Genomic DNA, 19,912 nt, shown 5'->3' on the forward strand with positions numbered 1-19,912 from the left:
GTGAATTCCTCCCTGTTTTGCTTCATTTATAGAAAAAAACATAACATATTTATTTAAAGCTATTTTCAATTTCTCTTTGCCTTGACCCAGGACTTTAATGAATTAATAATTATTAATACATTTTATTTAAAACTCAAAACCCAACAGTTTCTGTGAGCAGAATGATGGAATATCACTATAAATAATTTTCAATATTTTCACAGGTCCTCAAAAGAAAAATATAGCAATCATGCTGACAGCTAATGTGGTGATAGGCTTATAAACTCTAGGCCAGAGTAGGGTTAAGACCCTAGAACAATATGTTCCAGGTATATAAGAACAATTTCAGAACATTATGTTCCAGGAATATGAGGATTATTAAAGAACATTACATTCCTGGAATAAATTAATAATTTAATAAAACTACACATTGTAGTTTAGATACAAGATTGGGAAAAGCTACGGCTGCTGCAAGAGTTAGTCACAATTGCTGGGGGGGCCTGTGACACACCCTTTGGCCCTGTTTTGTAACCTTGTGTCCCAGGCAACTTCCAGCATTTCCATGGATTCTACATTGGTAGTTGTTGGGAGCTATAGATCAACATTATTAGGGCTTGCTTCCATAACAGCTCATTTCAATTCAAAGCCATGGTCTAACAATGGGTAAAAAACAATAAACATATGCCAATGCTACATTGTGGGTGATCAGGCCAAATTTCCTGACAATTTGCAGTCATTCATACACCATGAATGACAATATTCTTTTTGCCATGCACTCTTGCTAACGCAACGGCTCAAACACTATCTAGGGTGACAGCAATACAACAACTGTGTAACTCACCATCCTCTGGATGTTCTCTTGATTTTTCATGGTAAGAGTCTAGTCTTCTCCTGGAAATCTAACATTAAAAACAAACAAAAAAAAGCATATAAATTACTGAAGAACAACTTCTGGACTGCTACACAAAAAAGAGAAATATATTGTGAGCCCATATCTGAGAATGATTGCAAGTATGTGCTTCTCCATTTCTAGCTGAACTACAGTCTGATTACTGATGCAAGCAGTTGCACTTTATGAATAGCTGGACAGGTTGATGACCCATTATTGAATTATTTCATCAAGTTAAAGATATATAATTTTCAGATCAGTAGTGTAATCCATACACATACATCCATACAAAACATTAGTTAGGTTTAGGTTTAATGGTTTATGTTATTTGTTGCCTTGGATATTGCTATTAATATATCAAGTTGATGGATATGAAAATGCGGTTATGTATTTGTAATATTGTTATAATGAAGTGTAAAAATCTCTCTCATCTCTAACCCATAAGTTATTGTAACTACTGTATAAAGTCATATAATACACAAAAGCCATGAAAATCTTGTAATATCCTTATAAACGGTGAGTTCTGATGTTGGTGAGTTCTGATGTCATTTCTGTCACATGACTCACTGAAATTTATGTATTATAATAAATAAAGTACCCCAGTTGTAAAATATGGCCTTCGCCACGTGTTTTTATATGGTCATGAAACTCCTCGGTAACTTATAATATTAATTTACAAGAGGGGGTACTTTATTCACTATATAATACACAAAAGCCATGAATATCTTGTAAATTATATCCTTATAAACGGTGAGTTCTGATATCATCAGTTATAAATGGTGAGTTCTGATGTAATTTCTGTCACATGACTCACTGAAACTTGTGTATTATGATAAATAAAGTACCCCAGTTGCAAAATATATTATAAGTAGCCTTGGAGTCCCATGACCTGTATATATGGTCACAATAGGGGTACTTTATTTATTCACTATATTATACTGCAGACCATCAAACAAACTTTGGATTTTAGCTCCATGATTATCCATTGTCTAGAAATGTATTTCTGGATGGGTGACTGAGATGCTTCTGATACGTATGCTGTCTAAAGAGACAGAACTTGCCAGTTTATGGGTTTAGTGGTTGCAGTGGAAGCTTGCGCTGCAGGAGACAGGTACCTGCGCTTACTAAACAGAGGGCGCTACCATCTGACAGCAGGAATACAAGTTTGTAGCTCTTCATGAATTCACTTCCTGGAAGCTGAAGGTTCCAGATGGGTCTGAATAAATATTATAGTAGGGAAGGGTTTTTTAAAGCTGTGGCATGTGATTAAGTATAATCTCGGAATACACATTAGCATGCACCACACAAATTGAGGTAAAATAATGATAGAAAGACCTCCCTTTCTATATATTTTGCAGGTTTTGCATCAAGACAGTCAAAACAGTGAAAATTTAATTTTATGCTAATATGGTTTTGCTGTTAATTCACATCTCTGATGTATGTATGTATGTATGTAAAATATACTGGCACATGCAACGGCATTGCCTTCTAATTGTTTTTAATATAAATATTAAAAAAAAACACAATACCTACTTGCCATAGAAATACATAATGCCCAATATTATGAAACAGTACTGTGCCACAGAAAATACAATATATCTTTCAGACAAGACTAGAATTATACAAAGTGTCATCACATACTGTTTTTTACAGTATCATAAATGTAAGTTAATTAATTGTGCTAAATACACAGATTGTCATATAAAATTCAAACTCCTGATTCTCTGTATGTTGCCCTCCATATCTTGTTTGTTGGGTTATGTCAAATCTCTCCACCTCTGTTAAAGAAACAAACAGTACAAGGAGAAAACTATACAATGAGGGACTATTTCAGCATTTTTTATGTTGTTCAGCTGCAGCATCACCAACCAGTTAAAGGAGAACTAAACCCTAAAAACAAATATGGCTAAAAATGCCATATTTTATATACTGAGCTTAAAGGAGAACTAAACTCTAAAATATGGCTAAAAAGTTATATGCTGCACTTATTGCACCAGCCTAAATTTTAAGCTTGTCAATAGCAGCAATGATCCAGGACTTCAAACTAGTCACAGGGGGTCACCATCTTGGAAAGTGTCTGCGACACTCACAGCTGTTGAGAAGATGAGCTTAGGGGTTGTCTCAAATTATCAGGCAGAAAATGAAGTTGGCCTTAAATATAAACTGATGTTACAAGGCTGATTATTAAATTCTGATGCTAGTTGCACTGATTTCTGTGCTGCCATGTACTAATTATCTATATTAATTACTAATCAGTCTCTTATTGTGACAGTTATATTCTATGTGTACTGTATATTGTGAGTCAGTCCTTAAGCTCAATAATATCAGAGCATGTGCAGTGAATCAGTAGAAAAGAAGATGGGGAGCAACTGGGGCATCTTCAGAGGTACAGATCTTCCCTGCTAAAGGGCTGTGGTTGCATTGGGCTGGTACAGAAGCTCAAACCATAATGTACAACATTTCTAGCCTACTTCATTAGTTAAGCTTTAGTTATCCTTTAAAGCACCAGCCTAAAGGTTCAGCATCTCTGTAACAGTAATGTTCCATGCCTTCAAAGGTGTGCACAGGAGCTGACCATCTTGGCAGACTCTGCACATTGCAGAGTGTTGCTGGGAATCAGCAGAAAATAAAACTGGGAGCTACTAGGAGCATCTTTGGACACAGATCTAAAGAACTGTGCTTGCCATGTGTACCTTGTCTATTCTTGAAAGGGTTACTCAAGCTTGAAGGTGTAGTTCAGCAAAAAAAAACTGGTAAGATAAAGATTGAGGAACCTTAGGATGTGGCTTTTTAAAGTTGTCTTAAGTATGTCTTAAAACCAAAGGGAGCTCTGAGCATCATCTCATATTAACTGTATGTGACCAACCACCCACTCATAAATAGACTAAAGTGTAAATATATTAACTGTAGCTTGCACTGTTGAAATGTTAAAGGTTTGGATAAATTATATATATATAAATTAGTTACCACCAGCCATACTATTTTAGGTGCCAGACATATTTTCCTTGGAGCCACAGGAAGGGTGCAGGCTGTAATTATTATTTTTTTCTTTATGGGAAGTAGAAAAAAACAATTTAACTTCTGGTAAGTGTGGAGGCAAAATAGCTAACTTGGATACCTGGTTCCTGGGATTCGTCCAGACACGATCTGGAGGAAGAAGGGGGGTTAACCGAAAGATAAATGGCATACTGAAAGACTGAGCAATTAAACAACTGTACACTAAGGTTAGTGTAAATAAGCTAGGTAAAATGCAAGACTGAAGGTTGTGGTTAAAGGCACCCTTAACCAAGGAATTTTAATGGGACTGAAAATGCCCTTAAAATCATTCATACATCAGCTCATTTACTAACAGCAGACGCAAGCTCTGTGCTTGCTTGCACATACTGTAACTCTAGTGCAAATGCAGGATTTTCGTATCTGCTTCATATTGGTCAGGCAGACTTGCCATTTTGGCTCCATACACAGGTAAACAAGTTACTTGCATATGGCTGTGCACTTATGACCATCCTTAGCCTGCACTTTGGATATTTCAGAACAATTTTAGGAAACATATCTTATGTGAAAAAGCTTTTCTGGTAAGGCACCAAATGAATATATAAATTCATATCTTGATTAACATAATATATCATGTGGAACTTTGACTAGATAAAAGATGGATGAATACAGTAGAGCAGATGCAAAAAAACTGATGCTTCAATGAAAAGATTGTAATTGTACCTAATTGATATATGTAGTAAATCAAGCCAATTTCTAATGTGTTGGCATTGCGTTGGTTAGCCTTGCAAAGCTGGGGTCCAAGGTTTGATTCCGACCAAGGCACAATCTGCCAGCAATTTGTATGTTTTGCATGGGTATTCTGGTTTACGCCCACCCTTCAGGTGTATGTGGTAGGGAGCTTAGATTGCAAGCTCCACAGATGCAAGCACTGATGGAAATCATGAACAGTCTCTGTAAAAAACATGTTGGTTCTATATATATGAAGGATAATAATACAAATATCTTCATTAAAAGTTGTGTAGTTTGTAGAAACTGCATTCGTGCAGTGACATTGTTATCCTTTTAAAATGAATGGCAGCTTTGACATTCTGTGATATATTTAAACCAGTGTTTTGCAGTTATATAATTTTGCTTAGAACACTGCATACCTAAAATATTTCTCTTTTCTGTGTCAAGCGTTGGTGCTTTTTCTGGTGTACACCCTGAGTGTGTTAAAGGCAGCAAAGCCTATGCCAGGCATGTTTGCCCACATGAAATGGAACACTCACAACCTACTGAAATGACACCTTGGAGAGCAGTGCATATAGTAGTTACTGGCTTTCCACAGTATTGTATGGGAAACGTGGCCTAAAGAAGCTGTGGCAGTGACAGGTGGAAATTATCACTACAGGCTTCCTCAGTGGAGCTTCATTTGTCACCACTAGGTCTGATTTTTAGAACACTAAGGGAAGGTGGATTAGGGGAGTTTTGATCATTGCTACAGTGTCAGTCAAAATGCCTATTGTGCTATAGTCATTAGGAACTGAATGCACAGTTAATTTCATTTTTATTCCTTAATTACACTGTTTACACTGCAAATAATTCACTCTACCATATAAAATGTCATTCCTAACACAACAAGTGTATTTTTTAGTTGTAATATTGGTGTGTAGGCAGCCATCTCAGGTCATTTTGCCTGGTCATGTGCTTTCAGAAAGTGCCAGTGCTGCACTATGGAACTGCTTTCTGATAGGCTGTTATTTCTCCTACTCAATGTATCTGAAGGAGTCGCAGTGGTATATGGGTTTTAACTATTGAGTGCTGTTCTTATATCTACCAGGGAGCTGTTATCTGCGTGCCTTCCCATTGTTTTGCTGATGGGCTGCTGGGGGGTGGGGAGTGATATCCCTCCAACTTGCAGTGCAGCAGTAAAGAAAGACTGAGGTTTATCAGAGCACAAGTCACATAACTGGGGGCAGCTGGGAAACTGAAAATATGTCTAGCCCCATGGCAGATTTCAAAATGATATGTAAAAAATTGATTTTAGTGAAGAAGTCTGCTGGAGCAGCACTATTATATTGATTACCAGTATATATTAAAGATGTTTGGTGGGGTTTTCCCAAAAATTCAAAAAACAAAAGTGTAAAACCTTTAGGAAAAACCCACCATACATCTTTATTCTTTAACGTGATTTCCAACCTTGGACTAGGGTGGGTTGTGGGATTCCCTTGGACTATTACTTGTGTGGTGCCTTAGCTTTATTTAAACTTTATTATGGGCTAAATATGCTTATCAGCTTTTTTTACCAGTATATATATACAGTATATATAGCTATGGCCACTATTCGGTTAGCCAGTTTGGCTAATCTAGACTACACTGGCCAGTCCACTAGCCACATATGACTGTTCAATGAATTGTTTTGACAAACTATACTTTAATACCACAGTCTGTTGAAATTCAAAATCTTATCTGCTCATGCCTCATTTTAGTGGGAAAATGGGGCATAAGCAGATGTGGCAGGAACCTAGACACTTCCTCTGCCTAAACAAACAACTGGTGCTATTTGACCATCAGTGTGGATGGAAAATGGCACAATATCTGACTATTTTGCTGCAAGGATCTGTTTATGGCCACCTTTAACACAATGGGTCGGTGAGCACCCAGGATATTCACATATGAAAACAAGGAAAGATGAATGTGCAAGTACAGTGAATAACATAACCATACAAAACCAGAGCTAACTGCATTTTTTAGAGACACAAGCGTGATACCATGTTAACTGGCACTTACTTTAACATGTAAAATACACACAGTGCCTCTACTATGGCTGCTGCAAACATACAAGTAGTGATGAATGACATTCTAGGCCTTAATGACACCCAAAGCAACTAATAAAACACTGGCTTTTTGTGCTTCCTTTGATGAGCTTTTATGTCTGTCTGAAAATCAACCAGAAAGAAAAGTATTGTCTGGTCTTCCAACCATGACAGCGCTAGACTGCCAACCTAAAAGATTAACCCTATCCCTTTATATAGGTCTCTTTGGCAGCTAAAACACCACAGGAAGAAATACTGTAGTAGACAAACAAAAATCTTAGGCTAATCTCCTGCTTGGCGTTTCCTTCTTTCACTGCGGACATGTGCCAGATTTAGGCCTGAAAATGCACATTTGAGTGACAGAAAGATGCTACTGATGTCCAGAAGAGAAGTGCACTGTGGTGCTCACTGGAATAACCCCGGGCCGGTGCAGTTTTCTGCTGATAGGAGCACCGGCCCGGGGTTTCAGGTAAGTATATACAATCACTTGGGGCTGCCTAACACCCCCAAGTGCTAAACGACTTTTCTTATCCTTTCAGCCAGTACATATTCATGGATTCAATACTAAAACTAAAAGCTGCCATACACAGATATTTTCGTATAACTAATGAATGGTCATATGATAAAAATGGTACAGATATGGGACCTATTATTCAGAATACTCGGGACCTGAGGCTTTCTGGATAACAGATCTTTCCAATATTTAGATTGTCATACCATAAGTCTTTTAGAAAATCATGTAAACCTTAAGGCTAGGGCCACACGGGAAGATTCAGGGAGATTGGTCGCCTGGCGACTAATCGCCGTGTCTTTGAGGCGACTAATCTCCCTGGTATCTCGCACCCACTAGTGCTAAAGTCGTCTGCGCCTATTCACACGCGGCGATACGTTTTTCAAAGTCGAGCGACTTTGAAAAACGTGTCGCCACATGTGAATAGGCGCAGGTGACTTTAGCGCTAGCGGGTGCGAGATACCAGCAAGCCATTCAGGGAGATTAGACGGGGCAATTAGTCGCCAGGTGACTAATCTCCCTGAAATCTTCCCGTGTGGCCTAGCCCTAAATAAACCTAATAGGCTGGCTCTGCTTCCAATAAGGATTAATTACATCTTAGTTTAATTCATGTACAAGGTATTGTTTTAATTTTTTAAAATACAGGTAAATGGAGGGCACACCTAATTACAGTTATAAAGGAACAAATATGCAATGAGAGGTGCAAAAGAACCATAAGTCGCCCCTACCGAGCAACTAGATATAACATATACAGAAAATCAGGTCTGCACACTCAAAAAAATCTTTTGACTCAGGTGGTAAAATTGAAATATGCTTTACTAATAAAAGAACAACAAAACAGCTGCTTAATGTTCACAAAAAAACAAAAAACATTTCACATGATAATGATATACATACCACCCTTAAGTACAGAAAAAGGCAGACAAGAAATTACAAGTAGCGGATACACCTGCCAAGATGAGAATAACCCCAACGTTTCGGCAAAATAGCCTTTGTCAAGGGGATTGTCAGCTATTTTGCCGAAAAGTTGGGGTTATTCTCATCTTGGCAGGTGTATCCGCTACTTGTAATTTCTTGTCTGCCTTTTTCTGTACTTAAAGGGGAAGGAAACCTCGTCGGCGCTAACCCCCCCTCCCGTGTATTGCCCCCCCTCCCTCCTCCCCCCTGGCCTACCCCTCCCGCTGGGCAAATGCCCCTAACTTGTTACTTACCCTTCTGCGCAGGTCCAGTCCAGGGAGTTCACAGGCGACATCTTCTTCCACGCGATCTTCTTCCTCCTTTGACCGGCGCATGCGCAGTAGGATCGTTTCGCCGGTACGATCTACTGCGCATGCGCGTGACTTTTGGCGCATGCGCAGTAGATCCGTACCGGCGAACCGATCCTACTGCGCAGGCGCCAAAACGCCGGTCAAAGGAGGAAGAAGATCGCGTGGAAGAAGATGTCGCCTGTGAACTCCCTGGACTGGACCTGCGCAGAAGGGTAAGTAACAAGTTAGGGGCATTTGCCCAGCGGGAGGGGTAGGCCAGGGGGGAGGAGGGAGGTGGGGCAATACACGGGAGGGGGGAGGGGGGTTAGCGCCAACGAGGTTTCCTTCCCCTTTAAGGGTGGTATGTATATCATTATCATGTGAAATTTTTTTTGTGAACATTAAGCAGCTGTTTTGTTGTTCTTTTATTAGTAAAGCATATTTAAATTTTACCACCTGAGTCAAAAGATTTTTTTGAGTGTGCAGACCTGATTTTCTGTAATTGTTTTAATTTTTACAAGGAAAAACGATGTGATTTTTTTAAAAAATGGATAAAATGGAGTCTATGGGAGACAGGCTTTCAGTAATTCAGAACTTTCTGGATAACGGGTTTCCGGATAATGGATCCCATACCTGTATATAGAACAATAAATCATTTAACACAAAACTGCTATCATGGAGGTCAGAATTCAGTTTTTTTAATACAATAATAGATTTGCCCTTTTATGACAGTTAAACTGCCCAGAGTGGACTCCTCTGAGATTTGGTCTTTCACTTATAATATCCATAGATTATTTACACTTTACTTACAATCTTTTCTGTCTATACAATTATGTTATGCAACCTGGTGTAGGCCAGGGGCAGAAAAATGGCTCTCCTGGTAACTTAAAAAGCGGAACTATCGTGAAAATGAAAATGTAATATTAGCTTCAGTATACTGGAATAAGAAACTTTCTTAATACAATCAATTAGAAATTCTGCATTGTTTCTGAAATAATCAAGTTTATCTTCACTATTCCTCTCTCAGCATCTGTTTCTCTTCATTCTCTCTTCATGCAGCAGTTGGGTGTCAGATGAATAATCCAATACATTTTATAGGGGGGGCTCCCTTTCCAAGCAGATGTATTATAGCTCACTTAAATAACTGATTCCAGTACAAACATAATCTAACAAAATAACTGCTTTTTGCACAAATTCTGCATGTAGAGAGACAGGATTTCTGGTGATTTTAAAGGACACCTGTTGGGTAAAAATGTTATCCCCAACCAAAGGTGAGGGTTTATAGGGCTAATCCCCAGTTGGGGATAACAGTAGTTTTGTTTTGTTTTTGTTTTTTTAAAAATGCCCCCCGCCAGCGACATGTCCGGTCACTCACATACGCATAATGGAAAGCTGCCACGAATTGCTCATTATGCACATGCATGTGACATCACATGTGCGTTATACGCATGCAAGTGATACATCGTGGCTGCTCGCACCGTGAGGTCATGTAGAAGTCAATGCCAGATGTCTTTGAAGTTGTTTCTTCTTTCTTCAGGGGTTTGCCTGATAAGCCAAAAAAGTAGAGTTTTCACACCAAAAACTCAAAAGAATTCGAAATGGAGATTTTTTTTCAGGGTATCCTCAGGAAAACGTATAAGAAGGGGGAAATATGCTACCATGTCCAAAAGACCAAAGACTAATGCTTGTTTTTGGCGTATTTCAGCCCATTTGACAGCACCTTAAACCACATTTGCCAACTCCAGTTGTGCTCTACTGTTCCTTTTTTTGCCAAAAAAAATCTACCAATACTTGTGAGGTTTGGTGGTATTTGGATAGGAGGCAGTAGGCATGTTTTTTAGCACTTATCTGTAAACTGGAATACACCAGTATATGAAGTGCCTTGTGTTCTGTTGGGAGTATCACACATTCTTTTGCTGTTTTCACCCACACACAATTTAATGGCACATTTCCTTCCCTAATGAAGATTTAAACTGGCCATAATTTATAAGAACTTTTTCATTTAGAGGTCAACGAATGAGCAGATATTTCACCGATCTGCCCATCTTTGTAGGCCATATCAACTTCATCTGATACCTTCTGCTTCCTGAATGTGTGTGCACATGGCACAGGATCAGCACACTCACACACAGCTAATTTCTGAATATTTTAGCATTTCTACATTAAAATCCACCTTGTTTGCTGAGAGCTGATCCTGTGCCTGTCATTGCACACCATGGCCGGAACTAGGGGTAGGCAGAAGAGGCAGCTGCCAACGATTGGGGGCGCTGGTCAGGTACCTCTTCTGTCTACCCCTAGACCGGACTCACCTGCCAGTCGGCTTGCACGCTCCTTGACCCACATGTAAGTGTGTGAGAGCAATGGCACCACACATGCGCGCCCCAAGGGAAGCGGGGGAGGGGGGCACACATTGGTCCAGGAAAGATTGTTTGTTTACAAAACAGACATGTTAGAGCTGAATCGCATACCTGCCAACTGTCCTGTTTTTGTTGGACAGTCATAATTTTGACAGCTCAACCGACAGTTCCGGATTGTTACTAAAATATCCTGACTTTCTTTTAAATCTCCTGCACTAAACTGCCAGAAGAAGATGCCAAGTTTCTAAAACTTAATTGTTTTTTTTTGGCAGAGAACCCTGGATACATGGCAGGTGCACTTATAGTTACTTTTGTAAAACTTTTAGATAAGCAAAGAAGCAACTGTAACAATTTAAGATAAGCAGGTCTCTCGGGGAAACTGTGACTTGCAGCTTAAAAGGCAATTCACCTTCATTAGCAAAACTGTAATAACACATAAAAACCACTGAAATGTGTTCAAACTTTTATAACCTGCCAAATTTTGTAAAGTGAACATGTTAATTAGGAAGTGTGGCCACAAAAAATGGGCATGGTCAAACATTTGCGGCAATTCTTTTTGTTCCTTTTTCAATTTCCAAAATGTTGGGAGGTATGGAATTGGCAGATATACAGGTGAAAACAACAGAATTCTAATTGTATCTGACAATTCAGCAGTAACAGTAGCCGATGTTCAGGCGCCTTCAAAGGTGCCCAATCAAAATGTTCCAACCTGTCCAATAGGAGACTCGACCAAGTCTTCTGATGATATTGCTTGTCTCCAACCATATACGCAACAAATATCATACAAAACTTCTTTCGTACGATATTATCTGTGCATCTATGGCCACCTAAAGGCTACTGTCAGATGGCTCAGTTCTTGGTCTGCATATAAACTACAAAACACCCAGTGTGTCATTCATCTAACTGTTATATAAAAAGTCAGGCAGTGTGACCAATGTCAGGCATGGCACACATCTACTCACACGCACCTTTTACATTCATCTGAATAAAAAGCAATTTCCCTGAATGAGTTGGCCTAAACAAATAAATGAGTTTTACGAAATTCAGACGGCTGGTGGGAAGCTGAAACATAAAAAGGTTAAGCTTAGATTAGATATGCATTAGAATAATTAACATACAGCTAGGGAAAGCAGACACCTAACAGCAAAAGATAAGAGAGACTCCAGTCAATAAACAGCCTTTGTGAAGCCCTTCCTACTGTTGGCACTCATAAGAAAACACTGAATTTTGTGATTCAGGACAGCAATTAGCAAATTAACAAAAGGGCAAGGATCACATACTGTAGTTGGTCACTCAGACACAGACTGCTGCCAAATGCATAGGTTTTATTTTGTTTTCTGACTTTTTTGGTTACCTTTCCCTTTGAGAGGCAACACTTGGTCAAGACGCTCCAATGCTTACAGCAAGGTTATCTATGATATAGCAAAACATCACTGTATCAGTCATGCAGTCATTATTCCAAAAACACCTATGACAGAATGACTTGATTATGGTATTCTGTTTCCTCCAATCATATCCATAACAACTACATGACCCACTGACAGTGTTAAAGAACTCTGTATAGAATAGAATACATATATTTATATTACGGGCTATTAAATTTGATTTGAAAACATATTTATTGATTAATATATATAAACATTAACTAAAATTGTTCAAATGGTTTCATTGTGTATATGTAACTAAACTGAAATCAGTATTTGTTTTAGGGATACAATGAATCCAGGAATCAGTTCGGTATTTGGCCAGGATTCTGCCTTTTTCAGCAGGCTTCGGATTCGGACGAATACTTGTGCCTGCTCGAACCGAATCTGAAAAATCATGTGACTTTTTGTCACAAAACAAGGAAGTAAAACAATTTTCAGCTGCACGCTCAGTTCTCTTTTCCAATCGCCCTCCCTGATTTGCATATGCAAATTAGGGCTTGGATTCAGTGTGGTATTTACACAAATCTTTCAGGGGTTCAACCAAATCCAAAATATTGGATTTAGTGCATCCCTAATTTGTTTATCCATTTCAGTTTCAGTCCTATAATTGTGACTCTTAAAACAATGCACCAGGTCTGTAAATCCATTATCTTCTGATACAGTTTCAAGAGTCAGAACCAACAGTGCTAAAACCAGTAAGGGACACATACCGCTTTCAATTGCAATTAGACTAACAAATAACATTAAAACTACTGAGCATTTAATTAACATATATTGCAGAAAGTTTAGCCATCCCCTTTAATGGAGGCACCATGCATTTCTCTGCAGCTTTGCAAGTACATTAGTAGTGAAGGGAGCAGACAGGATCAATGCTCATAACCAGCTCAGATGCAGTTGCAACTGAATGCAGATAAATGATTAGTTTAGGACAGTGTTATAATCACCACAGTACTCTCAGGCAGAGCCAAATTGGTGTCTGTCTGTCAGAATTAATGTCTGCTACAGGCAGTGCATTTCCCATGCATTTCCACAGAAAGCAGCGATAGTCAATTAAAAGTGTTCTGACCACAGCAGGTTTCTCTGAGAGCAAGACCACAAGGTGTGCTTAGGCCTAACAAGGAATGCCATTTATATGAGTTAATGTACTGATACAGTTTCTATAAATAATCAGAACATTAGAAGTCACTAAAGAGTTTAGTGTCCAAATGAAGGTAAAGGGCAGCAGGTAAAGACAAAACATGCAGGTCAGAGATCTCTGATGTGACTTCTGAGTACCTTATCTATTACAATGTATACATGGCAACTTTACAAAATGTAAACAACTATGTTTTGTCTGTCATAGAATACTGAGCAGTTTTACTGGTACAGGTACAGGATCTATTACCCGGAATGCTCCGGGTAAGAGATCTCTCTGTAATCTGTTTTACCATACCTTAAATCTGCTAAAAATCATTTTCAAAATGAATAAGATTTTTTGCCACCAATATGGATTCTATACATTTATATAGTGAATAAAGTACCCCCTCTTGTAAAATATAAGGATATTATTAGTTACCGAGGAGTTTCATGACCATATAAAAACACGAGGCCGAAGGCCGAGTGTTTTTATACAGGTCATGGAACTCCGAGGTAACTTCTAATATCCTCATATTTTACAACTGGGGGTACTTTATTTATTATAATACACAAATTTTAGTGAGTCATGTGACAGAAATGACATCACTACTCACCGTTTATAACTGATGACATCACTACTCACCGTTTATAAGGATATAATTTACAGGATATTCATGGCTTTTGTGTATTATATGTTTATAATACAGAAAAGTTACTTTACAGATGCCTCTAACCTGAGACTAATAATAAAAATACTAAGGTGTATAAGGATATATCTGCCATGATTTCACAACAATCCATTTTCATGTTCAGATTCATGCATCACAGAGATGAGAATCAGTTCCCAGACATCCAGTTATGGTTTCCCTTACTATACTGTTTTCATATCACACCACTGCAAACAATTTAATTCTGTATGTACTCAGTGGATTTTTTTTTCAGTACAAAGGAATACAATGATTTTACTCCCCCCCCCAAGCCCAGTTTACATAATGTATAATGATTAGTATCTTAGCACAATGTATGTGGGAATAAACATATTTGTAACAATTACAGCCTCAGTGCTGTATTTTCAAAACATATTTATTTAAAAGAAATGCATAATTTCCAAGCTACAATATACATTTTCTGCTAAAGTAAACTGCATGACTGCACCAGAAAAGTGTCTTGGAGGAAGTCAAAACCTGTATCACTTACTGTACACCTTTTCAAACACAAAAGCCACTTCCTCTACACAGACAGAAAATGTATGTCATTTGCTAGCTGGAACCCTTGTGTATTATTACAAATTGTCTGTGTGATTGGTGGTGGCCTGCTCGTTATTATTGCAAATGCTGAATAGAACTATTACATTTTTACTAATTCCTATATGCAGATTCTCTAATATCTCTGTTTCTCTGATTTGATATGAAATTCTATGTATCTTCTACCCATTTCACCCTCTTATATCAAAAGATACTGTATGTATATGTGTGTGTGTTTTCAGGAAGCATATAAAGGAATTCTGTTAAACATCTGATCAGAAAGTTAGTGGCAGTTATTAGGGGAAAAACAGCAGGAGGGCTGCAGTTTCATCGTTCTTGATTCTATTACAGGTATGAGACCTGTTACGCAGAATGCTTAGGACCTAGGGTTTTCCGGATAATGGATTTTTCCATAATTTGGATCTAAGTCTTCTAGAAAATCATGTAAACATTAAATAAACCCAATAGGCTGGTTTTGTTTCTAATAAGGATTACTTACATTTTAGTTTGGCTCAAGTAAAAGGAACTGTTTTATTTTTACAGAGAAAAAGGAAATCATTTTTAAAAATTCGACTAAAATTGAGTCTATGGGAGACAGCCTATCCGTAATTCAGAGCTTTCTGGATATCGGGTTCCCGGATAAAGGATCCCATACCTGTATTGTTTTTCTTCTTGGTCCACTCAAGAGAACATGTTGGGCAAGAATATGCTGAAGCTGAAACTGTTTATAATTGTGCTTAAAGTGTATTTTGACCAGCCTGGGTGTCTCCAGCTAGATCTTTAAAACTGTTAAAAGGAGACACAGGTTAAGCTTCAAAAAACGGAGGCAATTTAGTGTGTGTCAGAAATTAGCTTCAGATATTTAAAGGCATCAGTGCTTCTGCTGTTGTTTATTCATTGAACTGGGGATATCGAATGTACCTCTAGAAAAGATTTATTGTAGGCTCAGCCAGTTAGTGTAGCCTATGGAAAAGGCTCAAACACCGAGCCCCCACATGACCTGGGACTGTTCTCCTAGGGGTCTTTGAGTCTTTAATCCCTGATCAAATATCATGTAAATTGAGGCAGGTCACTTTGAAGGGGGTTTTTTTGCCTATGGCATCAAATATTATACTGGGAGCTACCTGAAATAGAAATTTACTTACAAACAGGTAAGGTTTCTTTTCTAAGGAAACAATACAAACAGTAAAGAGGTGCTTAAAACAAGTGACTGGATTCAATCAGTAGTTTAAAACAAAAACAGAATAAATTGAGGCTGAAAAAAGAATACCACCCATCTAGTCTTCTGTTACAGCACATTCTGCATGCACATTATTCCAATCTGAATTCCTTACAGCCAGAGAAAGTAGTTCTAGTCACTTCTATAAATATTATATCAGCATAAGGTTAAGTAACCAGTGGTGAATAATGGCATGGCGCCTCCCTGACACTATTACGTGAATCTTTTGGAACCTCCATCATTAAGGCATGCATGGGCAACGTGTGCTATTCCATTAAATGTTACAAACTGGATACTTTTTGGTTTTTTAATTCAACAAATGCAATCATAGGTGAGCTATTAATGTGTTGCAATGACTTTATAAAGGACACAAGGAAAGACATTGTGATGTTTTTTTTCCCCCCACAGCTTCTTGGAAAAAAAACCAAAAAAAACCCCAGGGGTTCTTGCTTAGTTATAAATGCACACGATTAGCGCTTTAAATGAATTCCACTGCTTACCTCGTGACTGTTGCTGCTGGGGATAATCTCAGTCTCATTGACCAGAGACGACTTGATATCTGCGAGGTCTCCTTCCTCCTCTGGGTTGCTGATCTCGGCATAGATCTTCTCCTTTTGGGGATCCCCTTCATCTTTAAAGGGGATCATCTCATCGGTGGCACACAGCTCAGGATCCCCCCCACCCCCATTGCCGCCCCCTGCTCCAGAGAGCTGAGGCATGGCTCTACAACACGACTTCTGTGTAACAGGTCACAAATCAAACACCAAAAAAAAAAAACTTCAAAGTTTCCCTCCCTAAAATGCCCAAAAATCCAAGGGTGAAATGCCAAGACTGACTGGACACTTGTGCCCCCCAAATCAGTCAAATAAGGTCACAAATCTTCATAGGAAGACACTTTTGCTTATGAAAAGTTCTGCCAAGGCTGCAAGTCCCAGTCCTGCAAATCTTTGCTCTGCTCCAATCCTGTCTCCTGTGGTCCAGGGGCTCCTGTAATCCCCAGTATCCAAAGCCTCCCGCAACTGATAGGCTTTTATCTCATTCTGTTCCCATTCAGACGAGAGCGTGTGTGCAATCACATGAGAAACTACAGTGTTTGTTATGGTTGTGACTAACTGCAAATTACAGGGTTTTTTTCTGCTTTCTGCAGTCAGTGACTCACAGGTGACTAACCCAGAAAGGATGCCGTAATTTCAATAAAGCGGCTACACAAATAACTCAAAGCAGCCTCGCTTTGCCCTGCTAACACTGGCAGCGAGCTGGGTGCAAGTAAGAGCAAAGTTTGGAGCGCGCAGAGAGCTTCTGGCAGGCAGCGGACTCAACTCCTCCTCCTCTGGACCCTCAGGTAAAACTGAGTCACCTCAACCGCGTACAGAGGGGGGACAGGCACAGCACAGCATATCCTCTCTACGGGACCTGTCCACAAATCCCCCCGTGGAATGTACCTCTTGCCAGCGACCCAGCGGGACTACTTTCTTCAGTTTAGCGTCGCCTCTGATTAAGTCCTGGGGGAATCAGTTGGGCTCCTTTCTTTCCACCATGTAAAACTCTCCCAAAAGTCCCGTCCTACCACAGTGACTGTAAGAGGCACATTGCCGTCCCTTGCTCTCAATGAAGGGGCACGCCGTGTGTGTTTGTGTAATGTAACTTTAACATCCCCCTCCTCCTGTGCCCCCCTCTTTCTGTCTCTCCTTCTACCCCTCCCTCTCTCTTTCTGTCTGCTGGAGGGGAGGAGGCGGTGGAAAGAGATGAAAGGAAAGCCGCCGCGGTGATTGACAGTTTGCTGATAGAGGAGGGAAACAGACTCCTCACACACACACACACAGCAACTCAGCAAATGAAGGGACAGCAGAGGAAGGGAGAGGGGGAGGCAAATAGTCCAAAATGAAATAATCCTAATAATAGCAATTAACAAAACCAGAGTGGAAAGCCCTAATAAGTAGGGCAGGTGTACTTGTCAAGGGGCAGAGGAAAAGATTTCTTTTTATTCAGGAGTTTGGGGGGGAGGTGAGTGCAGCAAAGAACTTCAACTGGGGGTACAATTACTAGACAGATTATTTCCTTTCCTGCCTCTGCAAACGTCAATGATAACAATAAATCATTTAGCCTTGTCAGCATTTCTAGTCTGTATAATCTGAGAATTTCTTTTTTTTTTTTTACAATAAAAGATTTATGGCATTTGGAAATAAAGTACTGAACGTTACTAATAGTTTGATTCAAGGCAACAGGGCAGATGGAACCAAATGTACTGCATGGGTATGTTTCATCTGGGACTTTTTAGCTGCTGCCGCTGCTGCTGAACTACCAACATCCCCTGACAGCCAAGGTTTGTAATGTATGCTGGGAAATGTAGTTTAGCAAAAGACAACCATTTTGAAGGGAATTATATGTGTCTGTGTGTGTGTTCAAATACTCCTTTTCATGTGTATAAATATATAAATAGATACTCCCTATATCTATCTATCTATCTATCTATCTATCGTCTATCCATCTATCTATCTATCTATCTATCTATCTATCTATCTATCGTCTATTCATCAACTATCACATCTTTTTTATCTGTGTGGCAATATATATATATATATATATATATATATATATATATATATATATATATATATATATATATATATATAAAATATACTGTTTATAATGGGTGCTATTGTCATATCGCTGCTATAATATCCCAACACCCCAGAGGCATTCAGCAGGAGAGCTTATGTGAAGGAAAAGCTAAGATCAAACAGAAATAACACCATCCAGACCCCATCTGAATGATGGATATAGATGGGAAAGAGAAAACCTTCCTGAGTACCGGGTAAAGATCCACAAAAAATCGAGGGGAGAAGAAGGAGACTGGTTATATAATGGGAAAGACACCTGGGATCTGCTAGTGAGTATATTTATTGAACCCTCTCCACTTGGACCAACTGCACACATTCAGCACACAACAGTGCCAAAGACAAACACAAAAGGCATTCTTGCTGTCTTTTGATCTTTTTCACATTTTTAGCTGCAGGGAAACATATAGATGAGCTACGTTTTACGAGAATTTGTAAATATCACTCTTGCTTCCCATTATATGCCCTAAAATGAGTAAATGCTTTCATTTGAGTTTTAGTCTTGTACTGCTACTATCATACCATTTTTCCCTCTGCCGATTCAGATTTAAAGGTGTCAGATAATCTATGGATACTTTTAGTGTTTAATGGGTTAAAGTGTTTGTATCTATAATGCCATCCATCCAGTAATGCTAAAAAAGAAATGAAAGTGTTTTATTGTTCCTTGCAGAAGTGGGCTTTAAACCTGTACATGATGGCTTGATGGATAGGCAAGTGATTTGTAAGTTAGTGATACATTGTTACAGGATCCCACCTATTGCCAATGCAAATCCCATTTTCTTCCTCATGCTAATTGCAGGGATTTACATACTAATTTTTTTAGAGCACCTTCCTCTTGTCCCAGACTTCATTGGAGGCACTGAGATAGGACAATAAATGCATAGAATAATTAGTGGAAGCTGTCTGATTGTTTTGTCAACATTGGCAATAAATAGACTACGGATACTAAAATCCTCGTACAGACTTCGGGAAGACCGTCAGATCCTCCTTTTATTGCCTTCTAAATACTCAGTAGAATTAGCAAAATGAGAGCAAAAAAAAACAAGACCAAGAAAAAAATAAACAATAAAAATCTTGTCTGGGAAAAAGCACTATATATATATATATATATATATATATATATATATATATATATATATATATATATATATATATATATATTATATATATACATATTTTGATGATCCTCAAAGCCTTGTACATGTGAAATTATATTAGCATTTGCTGCCATTCTTTTTGGCACCATAATTAGAGTGTGAGATTTGCATGGCAAGAACTAACTGTGGGTACAACACTTATACAACACTAATATATATATATATATATATATATATATATATATATATATATATATATATATATATATATATATATATATATATATATATAGATAGATAGATAGATATATAGATAGATTGAGATATAATCATAAATATATTTATGATCATATCTCATTGTAGCAGAGAATGAAGTGAAGATCCAGTTTAATGCATTTTGCTGAGTGTGCGTTTAA

General features: G+C 38.5%; 1 protein-coding gene across 5 annotated transcripts in view; it reads right to left on the minus strand.

The window, feature by feature from the left end:
• lef1.L (lymphoid enhancer binding factor 1 L homeolog) overlaps window positions 1-17,446 on the minus strand; it is an 86,376-nt gene extending 68,930 nt beyond the window's left edge. For 2 of the 5 annotated variants that reach the window (XM_018236951.2, XM_041571487.1), the window contains exons 1-2: window positions 16,282-17,442; window positions 821-878 (exon numbers count right to left, since the gene is read on the minus strand). In XM_018236951.2, coding sequence (XP_018092440.1) covers window positions 821-878; window positions 16,282-16,500 — 277 coding nt within the window. In that variant the 5' untranslated portion in view covers window positions 16,501-17,442. Of the gene's footprint in view, window positions 1-820; window positions 879-16,281 lie in introns of all 5 variants that reach the window. The other 3 variants (XM_041571529.1, XM_018236891.2, NM_001088655.1) reach the window with 3 other exon arrangements.
• Between the last annotated feature and the right edge of the window lie 2,466 nt (window positions 17,447-19,912).

The sequence above is a fragment of the Xenopus laevis genome, chromosome 1L, assembly GCF_017654675.1.
Source record: "Xenopus laevis strain J_2021 chromosome 1L, Xenopus_laevis_v10.1, whole genome shotgun sequence".
Lineage (NCBI taxonomy): Eukaryota > Metazoa > Chordata > Amphibia > Anura > Pipidae > Xenopus > Xenopus laevis.